Source organism: Sorghum bicolor, chromosome 10, assembly GCF_000003195.3.
Source record: "Sorghum bicolor cultivar BTx623 chromosome 10, Sorghum_bicolor_NCBIv3, whole genome shotgun sequence".
NCBI classification, from domain to species: Eukaryota; Viridiplantae; Streptophyta; class Magnoliopsida; order Poales; family Poaceae; genus Sorghum; species Sorghum bicolor.
This window is the reverse complement of record NC_012879.2, coordinates 55,560,807-55,586,978: the sequence shown is the minus strand read 5'-3', so window position 1 is coordinate 55,586,978 and position 26,172 is coordinate 55,560,807. Positions and strand designations below refer to the sequence as shown.

General features: G+C 46.6%; 3 protein-coding genes across 3 annotated transcripts; 1 reads left to right on the top strand and 2 right to left on the bottom strand.

Moving 5' to 3' along the window:
• LOC8058443 (transcription factor IBH1-like 1) lies at positions 1,928-3,844 on the top strand. The gene is made up of 2 exons (XM_002438726.2): positions 1,928-2,679; positions 2,810-3,844. The coding sequence occupies exons 1-2, from the start codon at positions 2,075-2,077 to the stop codon at positions 2,838-2,840; spliced, it is 636 nt and encodes a 211-aa protein (XP_002438771.2). The 5' UTR covers positions 1,928-2,074; the 3' UTR covers positions 2,841-3,844.
• On the bottom strand, positions 4,163-7,090 carry LOC8058442 (tetraspanin-8). Its single transcript, XM_002437339.2, has 2 exons — positions 6,494-7,090; positions 4,163-4,684 (listed from the first exon to the last, which is right to left on the bottom strand). Exons 1-2 carry the CDS (start codon positions 6,995-6,997, stop codon positions 4,370-4,372), a joined length of 819 nt encoding a protein of 272 aa, XP_002437384.1. The 5' UTR covers positions 6,998-7,090; the 3' UTR covers positions 4,163-4,369.
• On the bottom strand, positions 10,627-17,033 carry LOC8058441 (protein ECERIFERUM 3). Its single transcript, XM_002437338.2, has 10 exons — positions 16,845-17,033; positions 16,401-16,627; positions 14,785-15,023; positions 14,440-14,659; positions 12,784-12,905; positions 12,307-12,563; positions 12,079-12,186; positions 11,728-11,934; positions 11,489-11,599; positions 10,627-11,366 (listed from the first exon to the last, which is right to left on the bottom strand). Exons 1-10 carry the CDS (start codon positions 16,893-16,895, stop codon positions 11,037-11,039), a joined length of 1,872 nt encoding a protein of 623 aa, XP_002437383.1. The 5' UTR covers positions 16,896-17,033; the 3' UTR covers positions 10,627-11,036.

Below are 26,172 nucleotides of genomic sequence, written 5' to 3'. Positions count from 1 at the left end.
CGCAATTCTAGCCCGGCCGGCCGGCGGTACAATAATACACGATCCACTACAGCACGATCGCAAGCTGCCTCTTTGCTTTTTCTTGTGCCATTGTGTGGCTCCGTATTCTTGCTCCACCATCTGCGCCGGACACGTACTGCCTGTCATGCATGATCGTATGTATATACACGGCGTACGGGACCATCTCGGACGACTCCTCCACATCTACCTGGTGTACGTACGTACACGTACAGCCTCTGCATTATTATGCTTTCTACGACCCCCTTTCCGAGTACGTTGTAGTGTTAGGAACAGGAGTAAGTATCTAGGTTAATGCGGTGGTGATCATGGTGCAAACTTTATGAAGGATACCGATCATGTGTGTGTCCAGGGAGTAGTATAGTAGATGTGTCATGTCGACTTTCATAGTCCGATGTGATGCAGGATAAGAATATGATAAGCTAGTGGTGGTGTGCAATATACTACACGCGCGTCAGTCACCATGTTATTTCCCCCTCTCTTTTCCAAAGTGGTTTACTGTCATACAGTATTATAAACTAGTAGTACCAATAAACTAAGAGAGATTACCACGTGCTAAAAACACAAGCAAGAAGACATCGAGGTAGGCAGAGGCAATGTGCCGCCTTTCGACTGCATGCAGCCCCCTCGCCTAAACAGGCGGCGCGCCGTAACTCCGAAGCGTGCCCGCCGGTACCGTGTCGATCTGAAAAACGAAAGGTTCATGTCATCATGTGTGCTCCCGGCCGGCCCACGCACGTACGAAGTTCATTCCCAGTGCGCGAACAGACGACGCGTCCATGTGAATCTGGCCATGCATGCATGCATGTGAGTCAGCGTCAGCGATCTGCCTGCCTGCCTTTCTCGGGGCACGCCGCGGTTCAAGCAAAAGGGGACGATCAGCTGCCGCTGCCGCTGCCGGCCGGCGCGGCCGCCATACATCGCGCCGGCCGGCCCCCGGTTTCCAGGAAATTTCCGTCCCAGAGCTAGCGTCTACATGCATGCATGCTAACTACTCCGACCATCTTGCTGTCCATATGCATGCCCGACGACTGTACGTCTACGCCTACCATGCAAGTTATTACTACCATGCTCGCCACATCATCAAGTCTTCTTTTCCTAGCTATCTACACACGTGCCGGCCGATGATGACAAACACGTACCCTAGAGGAAGAGATTAATTAGAGATGAGATGATGACGGCGATGATGATGTTGATGATGATGCATGAGGTACGGTACTCGCCAGCACATTAATTACAGAGAGCCCATCACATGCACGTCAACACAGCCTCCATATCCGGCGCGTCTCCCCCTCGCCGGGGTACTGCCGTCTAGGGCGCTGCCAAGTGCCAAGTGCCAAGCCAGCGCACATATGGAGCAAGCAAGCAGCCATGTGCTGCCATGACACATGGAGAGCGAGCCAGCAGCGATCGATGCAAATTTAACCTTTCGAACGCGACGCTACCTCTCTCCATCGGTTTTCGGCACATGCACGTACATAGCTCGCACTGACAGCAGGTTTGTGGACATCTTGTTTTTGCAGTACAGTCAACATTGCATCCATCCATGTATGGCTAGCTAACCAGTACCCCAAGAGCTAGCCAAGACCAATTGTGCATGCATGCATGTTACCTACCTATCACTATGCTTTGGATTTGGTTGGCAGCTGGTTATAGTTTACTCCCATCTCTTAATTACAACGTGGAGCATTGCACTTGTGGTTTAATTTCTTCCGGCCACATGCTGACATGCATGCATCTAATAATTAATCCGATTCTCCGACAGTAGCCCATTAAACAAGAGGCGACGAGCACGTTCTTCCGTTCGATTATTACAGAGGTATAAACATAACCACGCGTCCATGGGAGATAACACGCATGTTCCGTCTCAGCCACATGCCATGTCGTCGGAGCCACACACAACATGCCGGCCGGGGCCGGCCGGCCAAGCCATGTACACGCGTATATAAACAGCCATGAGAGCCCCCCTTTGATATCAGCATTCAAGCAACATTATTACTCGAATCATAGTACCATTCATCTTCCTCAGCTCAGGCAAAACGACAAGAGAAACAACATGCGAGGCCCTAACGCCGCCGCTAGCACGGCAAGCAAAGGCGGCGCCATGGCCGCCTTCAAGCAAGGCCTGCTCAGGAACCTGCTCCTGGGCCTCCGGGCGTGCTCCTTCGACGCCGCCATGAGCCTCCAGGAGCGGAAGCGCGCCGTCAAGTGCTCCGCCGACGTCGCCATGGCAGCGGCCGCAGCCGCCGGCAGCGGGCGCGCGAGGTGGCCCAAGACCATCTTGGCCGCCGCCGCCGCGGCGTCCAGCTCCAGCCACCACAGCCCCGGCGGCGGCACGTGCAAGGTGTGGAAGACCGCGTGCTGCAGGAGGCGGGTAATGAGGAGGCGCGTCGACGCGAAGAGGAGGATCCTCAGGGGCGCCGCCTACGCAGCTGCTTCTGGTGCCGCTGCCGCGGCGAGCTGCGACGACGACGTCGCGAGGAGGCTGGTGCGGAGGAGGACAATGGCGCTCCGGAAGGTGATACCCGGAGGGAACGCCGCCGCCATGATGGACGACGCCGCGCTGCTCCGCGAAACCATGGACTACGTCGTCCATCTGCGCGCCCAGGTCGATGTGCTCCGCCGCGTCTCGGCAGCCGTGCAGAGATCCGCCTTCCTCCGGTATATGCTTCTTTTTGTATTGCATTTTGTAGATAGGTTGAATAAAAGACTACTCTATTTTATTTCGCAACTTCGTTTTGCTACACGTACACAGTGTGTGCCTAAACTTTTTGTCGCTTTATTTACCTAGGGATCCTTCTCAAGACATGGGAGAATCATAATGATTCCTGGTTCAGAAGATCGAGAAGGAAATGCATCATGAAACAAGGTCATGGGCGGCGATCTGACGGCGATTAGAGAGGACGGATCTCCGAGCTCGTGGTAGACGTAATGGTGAAGAACTGATCAGGGTTTTGTCTCGCTTCATTAGTGGGACATGTGTAAGCTAGCTAGACACAGCTACTGTTGTACGGCGACTCGGGGAGGAAAGGGACAACATGCTATTGTAGATGAATATAGAAATGGGTGCCAATTTAGTCTCACTTATGGCCACTCATTGCCAACACAGAAAGAGGGGAAAAGGAGTGGAAAATACCAAAAAGATCATTGATCTGCTAGCTATATTTGCTCCCTCCATGCAAGCTAGTGTGGTTTACGTTCAAAACCAATTATATTCAGTAATAATGATTTTAACTTTTGCAGAGGTTGCATATATGTTGATCTTGCCATGCAAATTGGCATAGAGTACGTAGCTTCATGTCGCTTTGAGTTATTTTTTTCAATAAATTAATTTCGGTCAATTTTGCTAAGCGCAGCTTTTCTCTGACGAGGACAACGGTACCTCTACAAGCATCTATGTAAACTCCCATCCAACATGGCGCGTTGGGGAAGCCCTTAAAAATGCTAGAGCTTGCTTACATGGAGCATTACTTTTTATTGGGACTACAACCGGTGTATGCTTGCGTTGTTGGTGCTCTAAAACTCCATCCTCTCATGTACTTGCACGGGTAGGCGGATGAAAGTTTCTGGGTAGCACATTGGCATGACCGCTCACTTCGTCACACTCATGTTCCTGGTGTTCGAGTAAAAGGTGACAATGATCAATTGCTTCGGTGGTTATGATGTTATCGGCGCTGCGATTTCTCTGTAATGCATTGAGCGGGACAATTACATCAACAATAAACCGCTATGTCTACTGTAGTGACCTGTCTTTTTATTAAAATCACGATCAAAAAACAAATTTTTATAACTCCGAGTCCGAGGATATGGCACATGTAGATGCCTCAGTCTGAATAGTGGTACTAGGCGGCAAAGGTCAACCGAATTATTGATGTAAATTCGTTTTATTTTTTCTTTTCTTTCAAAAAACATTGTAGAATACTGTCGTGTCCAAGTGTAAATTCCGGTGTATGCTTCAGTAGATGAAAATATTCCCCATCTTTGTTGAAGTCTGTGAAGCGTGCTCCCATCTCAGAAGCATCCAACATTTGTCCCAGCAGTTTAAAGGTACTTTTTCGATGAAACTTCAGCACAATAATTTTCCCAAAGGAACCCACGAAGTTTTCATCAGTGCACATTCGAACAGAAGCGTTAAAACTCAAGATACGCAGCAGCAGAATACGCCTAATTTTTTCGACACATATCTCGATAATATAATAGCCTTCAGACGCTATCATCATGCGTTCGCGGGCAAAACAGCATCAACAAGTGACATGACCCGAGCACATTAATACATACGGTAGCTTGCTAGACACAGGCGCGAACCGAGCTCACCGAAACACTAAACAACCTATACATTGCCACGCGCACCTCATTTCCAGGCCGGGTACGAGTTGTCCTGCCGATTGTTCCTGAACGCGCAGCACCCAACGGAGTAGACGACGATGAGGAAGATCAGGAAGATGATATTGACGGTGGCGATCTTCTTCCAGTCGTTCTTCAGGTTGGCGAGCACGCCTGCCTTGCAGGCCATGCAGTCGTAGCAGAGCACGGTCTGGTCGTTCGACCATGTGGTGCAGTCGGGGTCGTCAGTTGTACTTGTAGTGTTGAAGCCAGCGGGCTTGATCCAGACAGTCTCGCTCTGGTAGGTGAAGTTGCAACCTGTCGGTGGCTTGCAGCATCCAGACTGGACATAAGATAGGTTTATTAGCTGCATAGAAATCAGTTTCTTTATTGAATGAAAATGTGTAAAGTTCAAGCAAAATGTTTCAACTGGGTGGAGTAGAATATTGCTTAGGGCTGTGAAGTGATCATAGAGCATGGTCAACAGACTGGCCATGTGGGATTCAGTAAATTACAAGAATGAACATCAATGATAAATTCTTTATTTAGGTGTACACATTTGCAAGGCAAATGTCAATGGAGGGACATTGCAGAAATTAGAATTCCAAATGTCAGCTAACAGCTCAGACAAAAACACTATCATCCGGAGCAACATTTCCAAGATTGCAGACAAAACTGACAGAACTCCTATGTTTAGTGAACATATGGCTCATGAAGTTAAGGCTGAAGTAGACACATTTTGATCATATAAACAAGATGGTTTGCATGTAAGAGTACACCTGCTCCACAAACCAATAGTATGATGCCCCTACGTTGCCATGCTAAAGCCAATATAACCATAAAATGGCAGAAACTTCATATAAGAGGTACTGCAATTAGCAGTACACAATGACAGTTGCAGATAGTAATCAGTATATACTTATGGAGGCCAAATTAAGTGTAGCACTAGTGCGCTAAAAACAGGGAGGGGTCCACATATTATGGTACTGATAAGGAAGGTCTATCAAACGTCAGCATCATTTATTGGTAGGTCACAAAAGCTAACATGACAATCTGAGGCAAAGGAAGACTAAGTTCAGCAAGTCATCATATCTCATTGATAGACCAATGCCAAATTTCAGAAGACACAATACAATTATAACTTGGGGTTTGGTACCTCCAAGTCCAATTTACAATCAGCGGCACCTCTTGGTACAAGGATCATACAAAATTTATTCAGCAGAAGAACATATGCCCAGATGCAAAACAAATTACCATTTAGCATTTATGGAATTATATCATATTGCTCTTGCTTTATCAGAACAATGTATTACATGGACGTGCGATGAAATTTACCAGAAACATCAATTTATTATAGTCACTATTTAAAGACTTTAATTGATCTTTACCAATGAACTGGTATAACCATGCAATGCAGTCAGAAATTGCTTTCTGGACCTATAGCCAAGTAACTACAGCCACACTCAAAGATAACTGAAAAGGAACTCGGGAATTAACCAACAATGCAGCATATGAATAGTGGGGGTACAGTTCGCATGAACTGAAATGCCGTGGCATAGAGAAACAACAACTCATTGGTCACTGCCATAAAAAAAATTATGTTCTTTACCAACAAATTGACATAAACATAACCGCCCGCTGCACTCAGAAACTGCTTAAAGTACCTATAGCCAAGCAACTGCAGCCACGCTCAAAGATAATGCAAGTGGAAATAACAAATTAATTAACAATGTAGCATATGAATCATGGGGGTACATGCTCAAACTTGTGAAAACTGGAATCTAAACTGTTTTTGTAAGGGTCCTATGCAAAATTCACCAAACAGTACCAAGCAGTACCAACTCCATGTGCACTAACAGATAAGCCTGTCGCCCATCATTATAACCTCGTAAACTCTAACAGAATAAAAACTTGAAATCGACGTTCACAAGTTCCTCCGCAAATTGCGCGAAACCAACAGGATTATGATGATTGACGAGATCTATAATAAATCGATGAATCTACCAAAAATCTAATCCCTTAGAGGCACACTGTTTTAGCTAAACTTCCTCTACCGCGAAAGTGAAATGCATAACAGAATCAGCAATTCGGTACAAATTCAACAATCCAGGAATACTTAGAACGTGGAGAACTAAGCAATCGGTGTCTATACCTGGATCGGGGAGAGGTTGCTGTTGACGAACTGGGCGACCGTCTCCTTCCTGGCCGCGAGCTTCTCGCACACCTTGCCGTCCTGGAGGCAGCTGCGGATCTTGGCCCAGTTCTGCGAGTTCTCGACCCTCCTCTGCAGCCAGGTGGAGTAGTCCCCAAGGCGGTACTCCTTGTACCCCCTGCCGGAGACGACCCACCCGGCGCCGCGGTTGGTGACGACGAAGGCGAAGACGGTGAAGGCGAAGAGGAGCAGGATGAGGAGGAAGAGCGCGAGGAGGTAGAGCCAGAGGAGGCAGGAGGCGCGGCAGAGCGCGCCCGCGAGTCCCGCGAGGGAGAGCACGAGGAGGAGCACCCCCAGCGCGATGACGGGCCGCTCCAGGAACCGCTCGCAGTCGGTGGTGGACGCGCGGTGGCTGAGCCACGCGCCGCCCCCCAGCGCGACGACCGCGAGGACCAGAACCCCCGCGTTCAGGAGGCCCAGCAGGCCGTTGCTGCACCGCACCATGGCCGCCGCTCGCGTTGGGCTCTTGTGGGTGGGGTGGGAGCCGGGTGGGGGTTTGGGAGTTGGTCCGCGGCGAGGAGGGCGTGCGCTTGTGCGGCGATGACGGTGGGTGGGTGGGGTGGGTGGTTTTTATGGTGGTTTCGGTTTCTCTAGGAGATTTCGAATTTTGAACTTGGAAAAGGAGGCTCCCTTTTTGGCTTTCTGCCTTTTTGTCCGCTTCTTGCTGTTTAGGGAAGTAGTTTCTCACAGTTTGTTTGTAACTAATTTTATAGTTAGATAATAATTACTAAATACAAACAAAATTGTTACCGTAGCCAAATTCAAAATTTTTTGCTAAGGCCTTGTTTAGTTCCCAAAATTTTTTGGGTTGGGGTACTATGTCACTTTCGTTTTTATTTGACAAATATTGTCCAATTATAGAGTAACTAGGCTTAAAAAATTTATCTCGCAATTTACAGACAAACTTTGCAATTAGTTTTTGTTTTTATCTATATTTAATGCTTTATGCATGTGCCGCAAGATTTGATGTGACGTGAAATCTTTAAAAAATATAGTTTTTGAGGTGAACTAAACAATGCCTAACTAAACAAGGGTCAAGGCATGCAAATAATGCATAAATAAATTTATTAGCAAACAATATTGTTTGGGGGGGAGTAGTTCCTCTACTAGTCCCAAAGGGCCAAGGCATGAAAATAATATATAAATAATTTTTATTGGCAACAAATATGATGTATAAAATTTGCAGTTAGGGAGTATTATCATTGGACCCCAGCTGTACATTGCCTGCGTTGCAACCGTAAGTTAATTGAGATGTAAATCTATTCAATTTATAATTCAAGTGCAGATTGGCAGGAGTCGAAGTAGCAATGTCTGCAATGATGATTTCCTTCATGAGATGACCCGATGAATGAGATATTACTAGAGAGAAATGAATTCCATATTGGCGAATTCGTGATGGAAACTCGCAAGCCAAAAGCAGATGGATATGAATCGGAGAGCTGCAGACGACAGCTCATGAGGTTTTTTTTTTTTTGGCCTTTCTTGAGCTGACGAGACTTTTTTGGCACTTTTTGTTGCCTTCACGCTTCAGCATCTCCACCGGTCATCGCTTCACAAGAAGCACTAGTCATTGTTTTCTTACTTTTCTTGCAATGTCGTCGTGACTACAAAGCTCTATATAAACTTTAGCTAGATTTATATAATGAACCCTAAAATGATAGCTGGTCACCATTTGTTTTATAGACAAAGTAAACGGCTCTAAACTGTCATATAACCCTGGCAAAGTCATTTACCGTTCATAGAGGTGCTTTTGGCGGTTTGGCCATGGTGTATTGGTGCACGCTCTTGCGGTCCAATCTGTGCTGTGAAGCAAAAGGACAGACAGGCGTGGTGAAATTTAAGGTAGGTTACGGAAGCGTGCTAAAGCATACTTTAGAGCCAGGTGTGTTCGAGTTTGAACGTCTGCTCTGATTTTTATGCGCTTTTCTTTCTTGTTAGAAAAAAAAAAGAAAACTGGTTTGCTAGTGAGAGTAAAACTAGTAACGTCCGCCGTAAAACAGTTTGCTAGTGATAGAGCGACAGAAGGGTCACCCATACAAAAACCAAACGGTCATCAGGTCATGCATTTGCTTCTGTCTCGACCTATTTAGGAGTCCAAACCCAAAAGAGGTCTCTAATATAATACTTATAACCTCCAATAAAGTACTCATATAGAAGATCTATTTTAGGCATCAGGAGAGGCATAATCTAAATTTGGGTATCCTTTCTCTTCGAGACCTATTTGAAGAGAGTGTTGTTTTTAGGTTTTGTTGTTCAAGAAGACTAAAAATAGATATGGAAACTTTAACCTGTAGTGCTACCCAATTACAAATGGGTTTTTTATTTTGGGTGACGATTGTTGGAGATAGTTATCATACAGTCATTGTCTTTTATTATTCGTCCATACTACTAGCTCCGCTTTCATTTACTTGTCATCAAACTTTTACTGATGAATACGTTTTTTCTGCAAAAGATTTTTAGATATATCAAGTTTTCACATATATGCTTCTTTATTGAACATACTTTATTAGTGTTGTATATACGTTGAAGTAATAGTTTTCCGTTCCATCAGTTGGCTAACGTAACACATTGTCACGATCACGACACGGACGCTGCTTCAGGCCGACGGGCCCAACTCGTACTCGCTGCGTCGGGTTTCAAACTCGGCACGAGAATTTCGCTACCATCATGGGCTAACCGGGCCACGCTCGGGCCCACGAAACGCAGAGAGAGGAGGGAGCTGGACAGCTGGTGAGCTGCGATGGCAATGGCATGGGGGTTCATGGCCGTCCGGCCGAGAGCACAATTGGTCCAAGTCCTAAGTGCCGGCTTGGAGCATGTCTCACAGCTCTTGTATCGGATCTCTGTCTAGCCCACACATGGTTTGTTTAGGGCCAATGTACTCAAAGTTTTTTTTTGACCATTCACAATTAGGCCTTGTTTAGTTTTCAACCCAAAAAAAAATCATCTATCACATCGAATGTTTGGACGCATATATGAAGTATTAAATATATATATAAAAAGTTTAGTTGGAAATCACAAGATGAATTTTTTAAACCTAGCTAGTTAGCCTATGTTTAGTCTTAAATGCTACAATAATGTGCTGATGATAGATTAATTAGACTCCTCGACCCCTTCATCCGTTCCCCACTCCACTATCTCAGACGGCTCCTCGCCGCCTGCCACTTCAACACTAACCCCGCTTCGCTAGGCTCACCTTGACGCATCCACTCTTGCCTTGCCCAACTGTCATCTCCCATTGCTCGACTGGTAGTGCCACTATCGCTTCACCTCATACCATATGCCCACGCCCACAACCAACACTAGTTTGGCTTGCTACCCATAGATCCTCTTTCTTCTAAGAGCTTAGAAAGTAGTGTTTGCTCGACTAGTAGTGCCACTATCGCCTCACCTCATACCACGCCCACAACAAACACTACTTTGGCTTGCTACCCATAGATCCTCTTTCTTCTAAGCTTGTCGGGGTAGATGAAACCTAACCCGCAAAGAGACCTTGCCGGAAATAAAGATGGCACAAAGAAGAGCTCAGCCAAGTGTTGTTGGAACATATTTTTGCATATTTGGAATGATAAAGCATCTCCAACAGTTTGGCGAATGACTTCTCATCCATATTTTTTTTAGCAAAATAAGAAAAAACCCTCTATAACAGTTTGGTATCCCAATTCCCCATCTTTTCTAACTTGACATATCTCTCTGTCTAGCGCTCATCCATATTTTTTTTAGCAAAATAAGAAAAAACCCTCTATAACAGTTTGGTATCCCAATTTTCTATCTTTTCTAACTTGACATATCTCTCTGTCTAGCGCGTAGATATGCGCATCGGCTCCATGCTTGGTATCGGTCTTTCTCCTCCTGCTTAGCGGGGTTCTTCGTTTCGTTACCGGTTTTTTGGGTTTTTAGAAACAAATTTTGCTAAACTGTTGGAGATGAGATTTTTTTCTCTTCATATTATTTTGGGAGTTGGCAAACAACAAGATTTGAGAAATAAATTTTGCCAAATGGTCGGAGATGCTCTAATGACTGTTGATATTATTTTTTAATAAACTTAGTTAAACTTAAAATAGTTTAACATATAATTAACTTTTTTTTCTACCTCAGAATAGACATGAAAGCTGTCCTTGTGTGGGCCGTTTGGACTAGCCAACGTCACTTGAGAGCCCAATGGGCAGTACAGACCGACGTGATTTCTTCTATTTTCTAAGGAACGGAAGCCCATGCTTCGGGCCATATTGCAGTATTCGTACGTACACATACATACTAGGAGTATATTGGTACTATATACTCTGCCGCATTGCACCTATGGTACAGTAATTGGCAGCTAGCTTATATAGCTGGTAGTACACGGCGGTAACACACCCTGGCCACCCGTCGCAAACAGCCCATGCGACAACGAATAGATGATGACGCGTTATTATTTCCGGCGGGCCGTCAATCTCTCCCCGTTCCGTCGTCGTCCGGGGACCGGGGGGCCGCCCGCGCGCGGTCACGCCGGCGTGAGCCCGTGCTTGAGCGCCGCCTTCCACACGACGTCGATCCGGTCGACGTCGATGGCGCCCACCTCGTGGTGCTCCCACCCTTCCAGGCAGTGCACGACGCCGCCGGCGTGGCACGCGTGCACCACCCCGCGCTCCATCGTGTACTCGCAGGAGCCCAGCCCCTGCACGTCCTTGGGCAGCCTCATGGCGGCCAGCTTGCCGTAGGTGCAGTCCCGCCGGAAGCCGATGATGGGCGGCACCACGAACTGGTGGAAGTGCGTCCCCGGCGGCGCCCACCGCTGCTCCCGCGGCGACAGCCACTTGCCCACGATCCATGTCTGCCATGCATTGCGGTTGCGCACACACGCGGTTCACCGGCGTCAGGACGTATATATCGCGCTGCCACCACGACGATGATCACATGCCATGGAGAACGGTTTCAGCAAATAATCCTACGTACCTTGCAGCTCTGCGCCGCCTGATACTTGGTGACCTGCACGAGGAACTGCTGGAACTCTGACGGCGCCTCCTTCTGGATCTTCAGGAACCTCTCCGTCGAAAGCGTCAGCATCTGAAACACAGGGCATTCAATTCCATCCATCTTTCTTAGTACCAAATTGTTTTTGTTTCAGATTATGAATGTACGTACAACCTATCCAAGCTCAATTGTGAATTGGGCATGTTGGATAAGCTACTTACCAAGACCCTGATCTTCTTCCTGCAGAGGTAGAGCGCGATGGCCCTGCCGAGCTTGGACGTGGCGCCGGTGAGGAACACCTCCCTCACGTTGCTGGGGATCTCGTTGAGGATCACAGCCGCCGTCAGGGTGTTGCCGTGCACCACCCTCACTCTCAGGTTCGGGTGCTTGCTCACGAACAGCGTGCCGCCGCCGTTGAGAGCCTCGTTCTGCAGGTAAATAAGGAGAGAAGATTGAATACAATAATGTTGGATGGTTAGTTCATCTAGTCCATTTTTCTTATCCGCTGCTTGTTCTCATGCCGAGATATCACTGTTCAGAAATCAACGAACAGCTAGGAGACGATGGACGACCTTGTTCAGTGCAGCAAGGCTGATGACTTTGACGCCCATCTTGTCTGCCCTAAGGATGGCGAGCTCGATCTGCCGGTTGATGCCCTTCTTCGCCGACGGGATGAAATACTGCAGTTTGACAGCGGAAACAAGAGACACATACGCATGCGATGCAATCAGTTTCCCTTCCCAGTCATCAACAGGACGTGTATATAGGATCGATCGGATTCATCAATCAGTTTGGGTGACCTGGAAGCCATATCTGGGGACGCTCCACGTCTGGTGGAGCCGGCCGCGGAGGAAGTAGAAGGTGACGGTGAAGGTCTTGGAGAAGAACCACTGGAGGAGCATGAAGCCGAAGGCGAGGGGCCAGAGCGGGAGCAGCACGAGGTGGGTGGACCACGGCAGCGAGCTGCAGGACCGGAACGCGAACGGCACGTGCATCGACGACACCACGTCCACCACGTGCGCCAGGAACACGAAGTCCGGCACCCGGTCGTTCATGCCTATATATATTTTCGCAAAGCAACCCGAGCCGATCAGTTTCCTTCTTTTTTTTTCTGTTCATGTACTACTATAAATTACTACTACCAGTGAAATCAATTTTGAAATTAACCAAAAATAGTGAACTAATTACTAGATGATCCGATCCCATGCATGCTTGATGAGTAGTTATTAGCATGGATCAAGCTATCAACTAGCACCAAAATCTGGAGTACGTAGTACCTTGGTCGACCTGTTTCTGAAGCTCCCACGATTTGGAGCTGATGGTCCCGCCGAGGGCGTCGAACAGAGGCATGAACAGGCAGAAATTGCAGTCCTTCTCCCTGTGGTGCAGGCTTAAATACCTGCAAGTTAATCACCACAACACAAACGGACGGCATTGTGATCAGGCAGCTAGTTATAGTACTGGTAACACACACACAAAAAAAAGCTTCTCAAATTTATACTGTACAGCTGTTGCAGCAACAAGACCATTGCCCACCAGTCAATGCACGAATGCAATCACCCGTTTATGCGGCATGTTCCCTTGTTCTCATACGTAAGGTATTTTAGAATCTTGACCTTGGGCAACAATTTGAAGGACAACTCATCTATAATATATATATATATATAGGAGGACCATCCCAGTGGCAACCCCCTCCTCGATCCCCCTCCCGGTGCTGTACGAGGATCATTGATTGGGCCAGACACGGGTTGCTAATGCCGACCCCGTTTGGGCCTGCCCTGCCGCGCGGCACTCGTGGTGCCCGTACGAACACATAAACACACCTCATGCACATGGCCGGCGACAGGCGAGGCGGCTCGCCGGCCCTTCCTGCCTGCACCTGCAGGTGCAGCTAGCTAGGCTCCAGCAGCAATGAAGAGGGACATGTAAACATGTTGTGCCGTATAGTAGAATACTGTAGGCGGCAATGCAAGCAGTAAAAAGCCAGGCGCGGCCGGCGGCACATGCGTACGGCACTGTCGTTGCCGGGAGCTAGATTTCATGATTCCCACCGATCAGTGGCTCCTGCTGGTGATCTGTGCGACCGGACCAGTCCGGTGTGCGCGCGCGGTGTCCTGATCGATCTGTTTGGTCTTTGACCTACTGTGAGGGGTGGACCGTCGACAGACACAGGAAAGATGAACCGTTGTAGACCGCGCCTGTAGTATTATTAGTACAGTATACGATCATTGTTTTTAGCTTGCAATATGCGTGCGTGTCCGTGCGTGCGGTGGTCTAAATGCAGGCATGTCTGGCTGAGGTTCGGCTGTTTGGGAGTACAGTACGTAGTAGCTATTGATCGCAGTATTGATTACTGGAGTAGTAACCCATAAATTGGGTGGTTGGAAGGAAGGTTGGCAACATCATCTCATCCGTCTCGTCTCCTCTGGCTGACTGGCTCATGCATGCATGGAGTCATGGGTCCTGTGTGTCACCGGTTTTAGTATTCCGTAGCGTACGTCTTTTGTGTGTTGGTCGTTGGACGGACGGCGCTGCCATGCAGTTAGTCACGACCAGCATGCATGTAGGTCGGCCCAGCTGGTAGCTTTATTATGCAATCATGCATGCACCGCGGAAATGGAATCCCAACGTAACCAATGCTTTCTCGTTGCACTACGAATTTGCCAACGTACGTACGCGCTGCCGTATGGCCCCTTGCATTGTATACTTACTTGACTCCTTGATCCTCATGGTGGTGTACGTACGTACGCACGTATACGTACTACTAGCTACTAGTAGCAGGTTCATACGTATCATATAGGTAGGTGGCCGGCCGGTTTTGATGTACATATAGATGACACAGAAACAAAAGACAACGTGGTGTACGTACGCTAAGCCAGCCTTTGGCGATAAGTAGTAAAGGAGCACTATACAGAGAGTGGATGGCGGCTTACGTGGCGGTGTAGATGAGGTATCTGAGCGGCGGGAAGGCGGCGAAGGTCTTGTGGGATATGACCTCCACGTTGCTGTACCCCATGCACCGGAGGTAGTCGAAGAGGAGGACATAGCCGTAGACCAGGCTCACGGACCCTGCGCCCGCCAGGAACGCCCCTGCCAGCGGGGCCCCCATCGCCAGCGTCAGGAGCAGCGCCTCCACCGGCGTGCCGAACCCGGCTGCAGTACGTAGTGCAGCACACGCATTAATTTAGTTAATTAATTAATTAATCAATTTGCGCTCTCAACAAAATAATTAATTTTGCGCCGGGCGACACAAACAGGATGACGACGTAAGTACGTACCCGTAAGCGGCTGCGTGACGGGGGACGAGTGGTGCTTTGCGTGGTAGTGGCTGAAGAGTGGGGCCCGGTGCAGCGCCCTGTGGGTCCAGTAGAAGATGGGCTCCGAGACGGTCACGTGCAGGAGCAAGGCCAGACCCCACCCGCGCGGGTCCCACACCCGGACCTCCGACACGCCCGGGAACGCCGGACTGCCGACCACCGCCGCCGCGATTAGCGTCTGCAGGATCACCATGTTATCCCTGCGTATGTGAATGCACGTAGGGTGGGTCAGCCCCACCAACAACAAGTCACCACATCATTAGGACATTAGACATTACTATAATTCTGCCTGAATGAACATGAATATGTCGAGTTTATATCGATGAGCAAAGCAACCAAGTAGCTCATGAGGATTGAAAAAAAAACTGTATAACACATTTAGGCATCGTTTAGTTCATCCAAAAATCCAAAACTTTTCAAGATTTTCGTAAATCTTGTGGCACATACATATAACATTAAATATAAATATAAATAAAAACTAATTATACAGTTTGTCTGTAAATCGCGAGATAAATTTTTTAAACTTACTCTATAATTAGATAATTTTTGATAAATAAAAATGAAAATGTCACGGTGTTGTTTTTCACAATTTTTTAGAACTAATCAAGGTCCCGGCGTGAATGATGCGGACCCCAACAAGTCCCCAACGGCCCGCTCGTCCAGGGCCCCAGTCACAAAAATAGTGAACAGGTGGGAACTATGCGAACACGCCATATATGGACGCCCTGAGCACCCTCGTGCACCAGAACTAGCACCTACTAGCACTAACTTTCTTACTATTTCTGTTCTGCCAATTAAAATCTCACACACCCGTTTTTTCCCTCCAGAGTTGAAACAAAAATCAAAAGACGAAAAAGGACGGCATGAACTAGGTCTATGATTGTATTTTTACTGCGTACTTCAAATATAATGTTCTCAGTAAAACTAATATAATTCTTGTGAGTACTACAACTACAAGTACTATAACCGTGCTCCAGATAAACGTGAGTTTCAACTTTCAAGCGTTTTTTTCCTGCTGGGAACATTTAAGGCCTTGCTGGCACTAGCACTAATTTTCTTACTATCGTCTTGTTTAGTTCACCTTGAAATTCAAAAAGTTTTCAAGATTCACCGTCATATCGAATCTTACGTGCACATGCATGAAGCATTAAATATAGACAAAAACAAAAACTAATTACACAGTTTGTCTGTAAAACGCGAGATAAATCTTTTGATTCTAGGTAGTTTATGATTGGACAATATTTGTCAAATAAAAACGAAAATTCTACAATAGCGAAATCCAAAAAATTTTCGAAACTAAACAAGACCTATTTCTGTCATGTTCCAAGTAAAGTTTAATATAGTTCTTGTATGGACAGCCGTGTTCCAGATAAACGTGAGTTCCTATATGGAAAACAAAACTTTCAAGTGATTTTTTTTTCTGGGAACGTTAATTAGCAGGAACTCTGTCAGGGCAGGGGCATGACCCATGAGCAGCCATGCCGGAAGGAAGCCGGCCGGCCGGCAGCAAGCGGAGGGAGAGCACGTCGTGTAGTAGATTGCTGCACGTATATAGTCATTACAGTGTATATGCTTACCAGTCCCACTCGGCGTCGATCTGGCGGAAGTCGACGCCGTCCTTGACGACGCGGCGGCGGCGGGTGAAGAAGAGCATGTTGCCGTAGGAGAACCAGAGCTGGAAGGTGAGCGAGCGGAGCGCCAGGAGGAGCAGCAGGTGCAGGCACCACGACGACCCCAGCGCCAGCGGCAGGAGGCTCCCCGTCTCCCTCCACGCCTGCGCCACCACAGGCCCGTACAACAGGTACTGCACGCACGCACGTCGACCGTCGATCGAAACAAACAACCAAAAATTAACCAAGATCAGTAATAATCCGTTGCGTCGATCGTCTTCCGACGATGATGATGATGATGAGCAAGAGAGCTAGCAGCGTGCAAGCTATCAGCAATGGCGGGGGCAACGGATGAATGAATCGGCCGGGATGTATGATTAGACACAGCAGACAGACACAGTGCTTGCTTGCCTTGTAGGAGCCGAGGCTTGCCCATGGCCAGGAGGCCAACGGAGCACCCATGTCCAAGCCCTGGTCGGGAAGATAGAGAGCTGCTGGAGCTAGCTAGCTGAGGTGGGATGCTCGTGACTCGTGAGCGAGAGGGGTGACCGGGGAGAGAGCCTGTGCTTTGCTGGGACGACGATGTCTGTCGCCTCGAATGCGTCTTGGACGCCTCCACGTCTCTATTTATATAGGACCAGATGCAAAAATGGCACAGTTGCTTATATTAATTACTACTAATAAAGGGACAGGTGCTGTGGCTCCCTTTTCCCACTAACCCAGGGTTTCAGTTGTTTATGTCCCTACTTAGTATAATAATCAAGAAACGTTTCTTGGGAAACTAGAAGCTACAGTAGGATTCAGTTGATTCTTGCTTCCAGAGTTTAAAAAAAAAAACAGAAACGATGGATCAGTTTTTATTTCCAGATTCCAATCATTTTAGTCGAGTTTCTTATATGATTCTTAAACCTTGTTTAGTTTACAAAAAGGAAAAAAATGTTTTTAGGTACTATAACACATTTGTTTTTAGGTACTATAACACATTCTATATCTAATGCTCCAGGTATGTGTCCAAACATTGGGTATATATAATGAGATGAGAAGTTTAAATTGAAAACTAAACAGAGTCTCAGGCCGGTACGGAACCTGCCAAACATGGTCTTATGGCAGTCAGCTGCTAGCGCTGAGCTCCAGCGTGCCTTTTTCCAATTAATAGTTGAGTAAATAATAACACGGTGAGTACTTTTAATTCAACTTTTCAAGCATGGTGACGTGTGCGCGGGGCAGTAATTTCGAAAGTCCTAAGAACAAGCCTAGTAAATTTAGCTATAAGAGCACTCGGGCCACTCAATGCAGACTTTATCATAGAGTCTAAAGTTATTTATTACCTCGAACAATGTGGACTTAGAGTCTAAATAAGACTTGGAGTCTTATTTTTTCTACCTTTTTTTTCAATAAATATGCTGCCACATCAGCAAAATACCATAAATAATATATAATTAAGTGTCTTGAACTCTGTGATAGAGTCTTACATTGTGAGTGCCTTCACAATGCAGACTCTATCATAGAGTCTAAAGTCATTTATTACCTCGAACAATGTGGACTTAGAGTCTAAATAAGATTTGGAGTCTTATTTTTTCTACCTCTTTCTTCAATAAATATGCTGCCACATCAGCAAAATACCATAAATAATGTATAATTAATTGTCTTAGACTCTGTGATAGAGTCTTGCATTGTGAGTGACCTAAGTCAAGCCATATCACTGATAGACTAACATAAAAACAAGTCATATAATAATAATATGATTTTTACTGTTCTCAATGTGTTTTTTTTTATTATGTGGGCCACCAATGACTATCCTTTTCTCTTCGTCATCACCACACTTTTGTTCGCGTCGACGAACAACCCATCCTATTAGCGCGCATGGGCGAACCCATGGTGAGCTCACAGTACTGGTGAGCAGCGGAGGCGAGCACACGCGGACGCGACCATGACAGCAGGCGCCGCGTGAGGCTGGAGGACGGCGAGGATGACGTGAACAGCAATGACAACATGGTAGCTTAACCTAAGCTCACTCAGCTGTTGTGTCCCGCGAGGTAGTTGAAAGGACAGTAGCGAGACACACACCACTTGGGCACTCGACGTTACATGTTGCGCCAAGCTAAGCAGCTTTTCTCCCTCCTCTCTTTTTTCCACTAGAATTTTGCTGATATGTCTAAGTCAAGTAACGTGATTTTATTGTACTCCCTCCATTCCAAATTGTAAGTCATTCCAAGAATTTTAGAGAGTCAAAACATTTTCACGTTTGACCAAAATTATAGAGAAAAATACTAAAATTTATAACGTAAAGTGAGTATACTATAAAAATATAATTAACAAAGAATCTAATGATACTTAGTTAGTACTATAATAATAATTATTTTATAATATAAATTTGGTCAAACTTAGAAAAGTTTGACTCTCCAAGATTGTTGGAATGACTTACAATTTGAGATGGAGGAAGTACTTGCTCTAAGTGAATTCATTTCCTAGGTCACCGCGGAGCCACCTGTGAGCTGTCCCAAAAGGCAAAACCTTCCTCGATCGTTCTGTCTCCAACTGGACCCGCAAAAATCGGTTACTGAAACGTACAAATTAACCATACCTGTAGTAGTCCTACTCGTAAAGGATGTGTGTGTGTGTGTGGGGGGTGGGGGGGGGGGGCGCACATACATAGTGCTCGCCGGCAAAATTAATGATTTTCTCCTTAATTGGCTCCTGAAGTACACTGCTCATCCAACGTTGTTGCAACCGTTCATCCCATTTCTGCTAAAGGGTCCAGCTAGGCGTAAAGGAGTTTGGCACGCGTCGTGATCCATCTTGATCTGGTTCGTTGAGGCATCGTGACGTGTTCCAGACATCCGGTTGCTGCAATATTGACACACACATGCACCGTTGTCTCTGGATTATTGGTTGCGACTGCTAACTACAGCCAGCGTTCAGGAATATATTTGTCGGTTTGAAATTGTAAGATATTTATATATCTTCTCTACTAGTTACATTATTGCTTATCTATCTAAGTACATTGCAAAACTATACATTTAAAAAATTATAGCGTCTTATAATTTAGCATAGAGAAAGTATTGTCTAAACAACTCCAATTTTTTTTTGAGACCACGCAACAGCGCGTTTTTCATTAAGTGGTAACAGGTGTGGCTCAAACGGGTAAATATGGTCATAATTCTGCCTTTCTTTTCTTTTATTTTGTTCTTTATAAGTTAATTTTGCATGTTTTCTAACTTACCTCGATGTTGATAGCAAAACCTTGGCCTCATTTCTCCAAATGGAATCAGGGAGTACATAGGACTCCAAATAAAATCTTACTCGTTCGCCGTCTAATTAACCAGGTTAAGAGGAAACATCAACATGTTCATCCTAATTTAGATCAATGTGGCGTGATTATCATGGGGTGCATTAGTTCATTATCAACTGCATACTCGTACGTACTTGGTTCGTACTCCTACATCGATCTCCCGGTGAAACAGTGTTTATATATGCGAAGCTACGGCTGAAGTCCAACTTTCATGTACTACAGTTTCTCAACAACCAGGCTACATTTTACTGATGGTTAAAGTAAATGTACTACTGGCAGTCTACGGTATGTACTCCGTCGTCGTGGCAAACGGACACATTGCATGCCGTGACATGTACGTGTACCAAGGCCTTGTTTACTTCCCAGAAAAATTTGCAAAATTTTTCACATTCCCCGTCACATCGAATCTTTAGACACATGCATGGAGTATTAAATATAGACGAAAATAAAAACTAATTGCACAGTTTGGTCGAAATTGACGAGACGAATCTTTTGAGTCTAGTTAGTCCATGATTGGACAATATTTGTCAAATACAAACGAAAGTGCTACAGTATCCATTTCCCAAAATTTTTCGGAACTAAACAAGGCCCAATATATCTGAAAAGCCCAGCAGCATCAGCCTGAAACCAGCATCCGAACTGTGTGATTATTGCCCGTGTTCCATTTCCATGGACCTAACCCGTTCATTCTTTCATTAATGTCCTCGTACACACATAGACTGAGACGACTGAGAATGGCCTGCGTTGCGTAGCATGCAGTAGTACCCCGTGCCTCCATTCCAGGCAGTGCAGTCGCATGCATGGTTTCTCTTTCAGTAATTGTTGGGTGGTCTAGGCAGGACAACGGAAACCTACCTCACCAAGTACGTGTAAATAATGAAGAGTAATGACTAATGAATCATCAGTAAAGACTTTTAGGACTTGTTTAGTTCGCCAAAAATTTTAGCTTTGACTATTGCAACATTTTCGTTTGTATTTGATAATTATGGTCTAATTATGGACTAACTAGGCTTAAAAGATTCATCTCGCAAGATACAAATGAATCACAACCAGATTTTTCAATTTCTCCTAGTAATGTGGAGTTCTCCTAGTGTTTTAGCATTTAAAATTTAGTATAAACTTTCCCTAGTAAATGCCTCTTAGTGAGGATTCCCTAGTGTTTGACTAGTGATAGTGTTTTATTACTAAATATAAAAACACTAGGAGAACTCCACCATTTTGGTAGTGAATTGTGCAATTATTTTTTTTATTTTCATCTATATTTAATGTTATATGTATGTGTCTAAAAATTCGATGTGCCGAGAAATCTTGACAATTCTGGCTCACTGACTTTACCACGCTGTCAGTATGACGGCGTCTGTGCAACTTCTTCTGCCTGCCGAGGTAAAACTGTCATGCATTGCAGGGTGGTTTATGATCGAATTCAGAGGTTGGCCAGCGGGCAGCGGCTGAGCCGCTGAGCGGCAGCGCTAGCTACTGCGGCGGCAGCGGCCGCGGCCAATGCCGTCTCCCCGGCGTGCCCACACTGCCTGCTGCCACCGCGTCGGCCAGCGGCCAATGAATAGCCTGGCCGGTAGAGCGCGGGAAAGCTCGCTCGGCGCGCGAGCGCCAGCCGATCCCCACGCGCGGTTTTCCACGCATCGCATGTGCTGTTCCCGGGGTCAATGGATATTTTCCGGCGCAACCCCCTGTCCCTTTCCTCTGATCCCCTGCCATCATCGTTTATTTCAGAGTACAGTGTCAGTGTATTTGATGCGGCACGGCAAGGTCCTGCCGCCATGCCTGACTCGCTCGTGCTCCGCCGATCCCAGTCAAACACACAGGCACCTGTACTTGTACTTGCAAAACGGGTTGCAGGGCCGAGATCCATGCACATGCGATGTATCGCATTATCGCAACACGCAAGGCCGCGATACGCCGAAGGAAGGAAGCAGCCGGGATGGGTCTATGCATGGGGGCGTGGTCGGGAGACGATCGAGACATGGTGGACCTGGTCGGCGATAGCTCGGAGGCGGCAGAGACCCCGCGTGAAACTTGAATTCGCTGGGGGTGTGGAGGGTGGCTTCCCTGGCGGCTAGCTAGAGGCCGATCAGCGATCGCCGCACCTGCCATCTCCCAACGAGTAACTGCTCTCCCCCGGCCGGTCTGCCCGAATGCCGGTCACAGGTGTCCCGGGGGCGGCGGCTCGATCAGTTGTCAATGATTCAGATTAATGGTGCTTGCAAGTTTGGCATTTTCCTATTATTCCTTAATGAATAAATAGGAGTATATGATTGTCAGCCAATTCACAAGGACTCCTTTTAACAAGGTCAAATGATACGCCGAAACCATAAATAACATGGGTCGCGCTTAGAAAAGTACTACCCACGTGCACTATAATAGCGTATACAAGTATTCAAAAATTATACTTAAAATATAAGAGACTTTGAGATGGTTCTTAGGCCTTGTTTAGATCAAAAACTTTTTGGATTTTGACATTGTAACACTTTCGTTTTTATTTGACAAACATTATCCAATCATGGAGCAACTAGAATTAAAAGATTCATCTCGTAATTTACAAGTAAACTGTGCAATTAGTTATCTTTTTTATCTATATTTAATGTTACGTGCATGTGCCGCAAGATTCGATGTGATGGAAAATCTTGTAAAGTTTTGGATTTTTGGGTGTATCTAAACAAGGCCTTAGTCTTAAAGGAAGCCGACAAATGGATGGTGTTCCAGGCAAAAGATATGCTGATTTGTTGGATGACAAGTTTTAAACCAAGTTTGGTGATGCTCACAGACGTCTGTTGATGCAAAACTAGTCTGCAAACACAAAGGGCTAATACCCGATACAAACGTTAAGGCGTGCCAGCCGATTTGACCTTACTATCGGCAAAGGTGATAACTCGAATACTTTAGTCCTGACAACAGCGATACGCCCGGATGTCACGGCTAAGAGGTACTCACGCGGAACTTGAGGATACGCCGAGCTTGAGTCGACGAATTCCTAAGAACTCGTAACAAAAAGAAAACGTATGACGAAGTCGTCAAAAAGTAAATGCTGGAATATGAGTAAAAAACGTGTGTTTGATTGATTGATAGATATCCTGATTACAAGGTCTTAGGGCTTATATTTATACCCTGCTCCAAGAACTACGATCAGACACGATTAGAATTCGAATTCCAAATTACACGGAACCCGTATACAAAACGATACGAATAACATAAGGAAATAATAAAACCATCCTTCGTGACAAACCGAAATTCCTCCACATGACAACTGGCAGTTTCCGGACTCCTCCTTCGCGTCATCGGCAATCCCCTTGCCATAGTCATCGGCAGACCCTTTTACTTGGTCATCGGCACCATATTACTGTCTGAGGACTTAGTCATATTCAACCTTTCCCTCATCGGCAACCATCCTTACCAGCAACCCGCATCGTACTGCCACCCTGTCTTGCCATCCTGGACACGTGCCCAAAAAATGGTGTCAACACATGCCCCCCAGTTTCGGAGTATAAAACTATTAATGCTCCGAAATTCTCTGCAGTAATGATGTCTTCTCCGCAATTAATGCTCCTAATCTGGTAACCGACAACCTCAATCTAGGCAACTCTGATCCTAATCCTCCGCAGATCCCTCGAAATCCACAACTTCCCAAACGGGCATCTCTCTTAGTCGTACATCGGCAACAATACCGTTACAAAGATCTGCCGATGCTCTGCCCAGGATATTCGCAAAAACGGTTACTTCCCCTCTATCCGCCCATCGGCAGGACGACCGTTATAGAATATCACCGATGGACCGACCAAGAGATCGCGCACAGTAAAATTCTTCAGATAATGACCGCTTCCTGTCAAATCACCTGCACAATCCCTGGATTATCGTGCGAACAGTTACCATATCCACTTGAGTACCCTCGGGTTTCTCGGATGCGGCAAAGAAATAAGTCAGATTTGCCCTTGTCCATCTTGCCCTATAAATAGTCCCTTCTTGGGTACTCCTCCCCCATTACATCATTCTGCCATCCAACTTCACTTTTCCAGCGGCGGCGCCATTCTCAATCCTCAAGATCTCCGACAAGCATTCTTCTTCATCAACTCCGGCGTCTTCCAGCGTCCCCTTCACGACAAGATGGCCGTTGGCTTCGTCGTCCCTGAGGTCAGACTTCCATCTCATCTGTTGTACCCTTTTCCTGCATTCCTGTTCATCTGCGATTTACCTTACCAAATATTTTCCTTCTCCTTTTTCTTTGTATCTTTACTCCCCAAAACACCAGGAGTTATCCAACAAAATTGTCATTCCTACCGATCAACCACATCTTCAATGCCTCGGCCCTCTAGGGGATCCAGATCCAACCGACCTTATCAATGCAGAAACCAACAGGATTCCCTTTAGAGTTGAAAACTTTGCTCTAGATCTATGGAAGGACACCTTTCGCTCTTGGCCTAGCCCTACTGTAGGGTGGAAAGACTGGTTCTTGAGGGTCAGCAACTCTTATGAAGTTCAATGGGGTGAGAGGAAATTAGCTCAATGCATTAGGCTGTCCATTGCCGATATGCACAGGAACGAGTCATTGCTGATAGCCGCATCTTACTTTTGGTCAGACACTCTCAACGCTTTTGTTTTTGGCCACGGCCCTGCTTCTCCTACCCTTGCCGATGTAGCCATGCTTACTGGGTTAGACATATACTCAGCCCGATAGCACCCACTTTTTTGATACCGCCCCCAGTGCTAAAGTGGAGACTCGCGCTATCGGCGGCTGGTCAGGGTACATCCAGAAATACCGCGGGAGAGGGCCTGTCACCATAAAGGAACAAACCACTTTTCTGAACATGTGGCTAGACAAGTTTGTATTCTGTGGTCGATCGGCAGGACCGACTTCTGTCTATCTATCGGCAGCAGAAAGACTGGCTAGCGGTGGTCAATTTCCTCTCGGCCGTTATTTGCTCGGCGCTGTTTATCACCTTCTTCATCAGGTAGTCCAGAAACTCCTGCTCGGCCAACCTATCGGCAACTTGGGAGGTCCTTGGTGGTTTATCAATATGTGGCTCAATCTGCACCTGCACAAGCGCCTCGATCTCAACTTGTTCTCTCAGCACTTCCCAAGAGATATAGCCGAGAATCATGTGTTGGGTGAAGAGGAATCGGCAACACGTGCCCCCCTGAACTTTGGCGAAGCTGTTATAGTTTTACCCGGTTCAGGGAACACTCCGGATCAGATCGGCCGATTCTTCGAAACGCTGTATGAGGGTCTGGCCAGAGATGAACGACCATGGCTGGCTTATGACGACCCAGATAGCATGCTCCCTCTGACCTTCAATCCGTTCGACGAAGCTCTTGATAGGGATAATGAGGTGATGATGGCAATCGTGACTCCCAGAGCCATACCAGTGAACTTCTTCGGCAGCACGAAAACCTCTCCCCAAACCTATGAATTTTATAATCCATCGGCATTAGCTCGCCAGCTAGCTTTCGGCCAATTGCCGATCGCACTTCCTTATGCCGATGTAATAAAGCCCAGAGAACCCATCGCTAACCTCCTCGAGTGGACTCGAGTAGCCCAGCTACCACCAAATGCCGATACAGATGTAGATTTGTCAGAATGGGTTCCAGCTGCCTTTATCACTCAAGCATACAAGCTATGGTGGGCAGAATGGAAGGAGAATCTATTCTGCAGATCGGCCCTCTCATACCGCGGCATGATCGACCCCGAATACGAAGTCCCTGACGACACTGTAAGTATTTTAAACCGATGTCTCATTTTCCAATACTATTCCCATCGGTAACTTACCCCTGTATTCTTTTTGCAGATTGACAACACCCCCCCATCGGTTAGCAGGAGTGGCAAGCCGATCGACTTATTCCCATCAGGCCCGATCTCCTCAATCGGCCACAATGCTCCCACTCTGGCTTCCATCGTGCACCGGGGTGCGCGTCTCAAGAAAGTTACCACCAGGAAAACTCAGACATCACCAACGGTATCTGCTTCCACTCTGGCGCAAGCTTTCAAGGCAATCTGTTAAAACCCTTTTCTATTTATGCTGACTATCTTTATATCGGTTATCTGTGCTCATAAACTCTTTATCGTTGTTGCAGCAAACTGGTGCATCGGCAAAAGCCAAACGCCAAGGTGCCGATCCCCCCCAGTCTAGCCAGCCAAAGAGGAAAGGCGTCCAAGGTGCTAAGACTGGAACAAAGCGTCAGAAAGTGGCAACTCCTCCTCCTCCTCCGGTGTCTCCAATCCCGGTGGAATCTTCCCCCTCTCCTCCAGAAGTCCAGGCACAGCAAGCACCATCTCCTCAATCAATACAGGAAGCACCACAGATGGAAGAACCTCAAATGGCAGGTACGTCAGCCGACGTAGGTGAACAAACAACTGGCCCGACAGGTCCAGTTATATCATCGGCGGTTTCCTCAATTCAAACAACTGTTGTTCCTCTTCCGGGTAACATATCCCAACAA

What these genes read in the sequence shown, in the direction of transcription:
- LOC8058441 (XM_002437338.2), bottom strand. Translation starts at nt 16,895, where the DNA reads ATGGGTGCTCCGTTGGCCTCCTGGCCATGGGCAAGCCTCGGCTCCTAC. An exon ending in GCCTTGCTGCACTGAACAAG is followed by an intron (nt 11,935 to 12,078) that starts GTCGTCCATCGT and finishes ATTTACCTGCAG; the next exon opens with AACGAGGCTCTCAACGGCGG. An exon ending in GGAAGAAGATCAGGGTCTTG is followed by an intron (nt 11,600 to 11,727) that starts GTAAGTAGCTTA and finishes CCTGTGTTTCAG; the next exon opens with ATGCTGACGCTTTCGACGGA.
- LOC8058443 (XM_002438726.2), top strand. Translation starts at nt 2,075, where the DNA reads ATGCGAGGCCCTAACGCCGCCGCTAGCACGGCAAGCAAAGGCGGCGCC. An exon ending in CAGAGATCCGCCTTCCTCCG is followed by an intron (nt 2,680 to 2,809) that starts GTATATGCTTCT and finishes TTATTTACCTAG; the next exon opens with GGATCCTTCTCAAGACATGG.
- LOC8058442 (XM_002437339.2), bottom strand. Translation starts at nt 6,997, where the DNA reads ATGGTGCGGTGCAGCAACGGCCTGCTGGGCCTCCTGAACGCGGGGGTT. An exon ending in GCAACCTCTCCCCGATCCAG is followed by an intron (nt 4,685 to 6,493) that starts GTATAGACACCG and finishes TCTTATGTCCAG; the next exon opens with TCTGGATGCTGCAAGCCACC.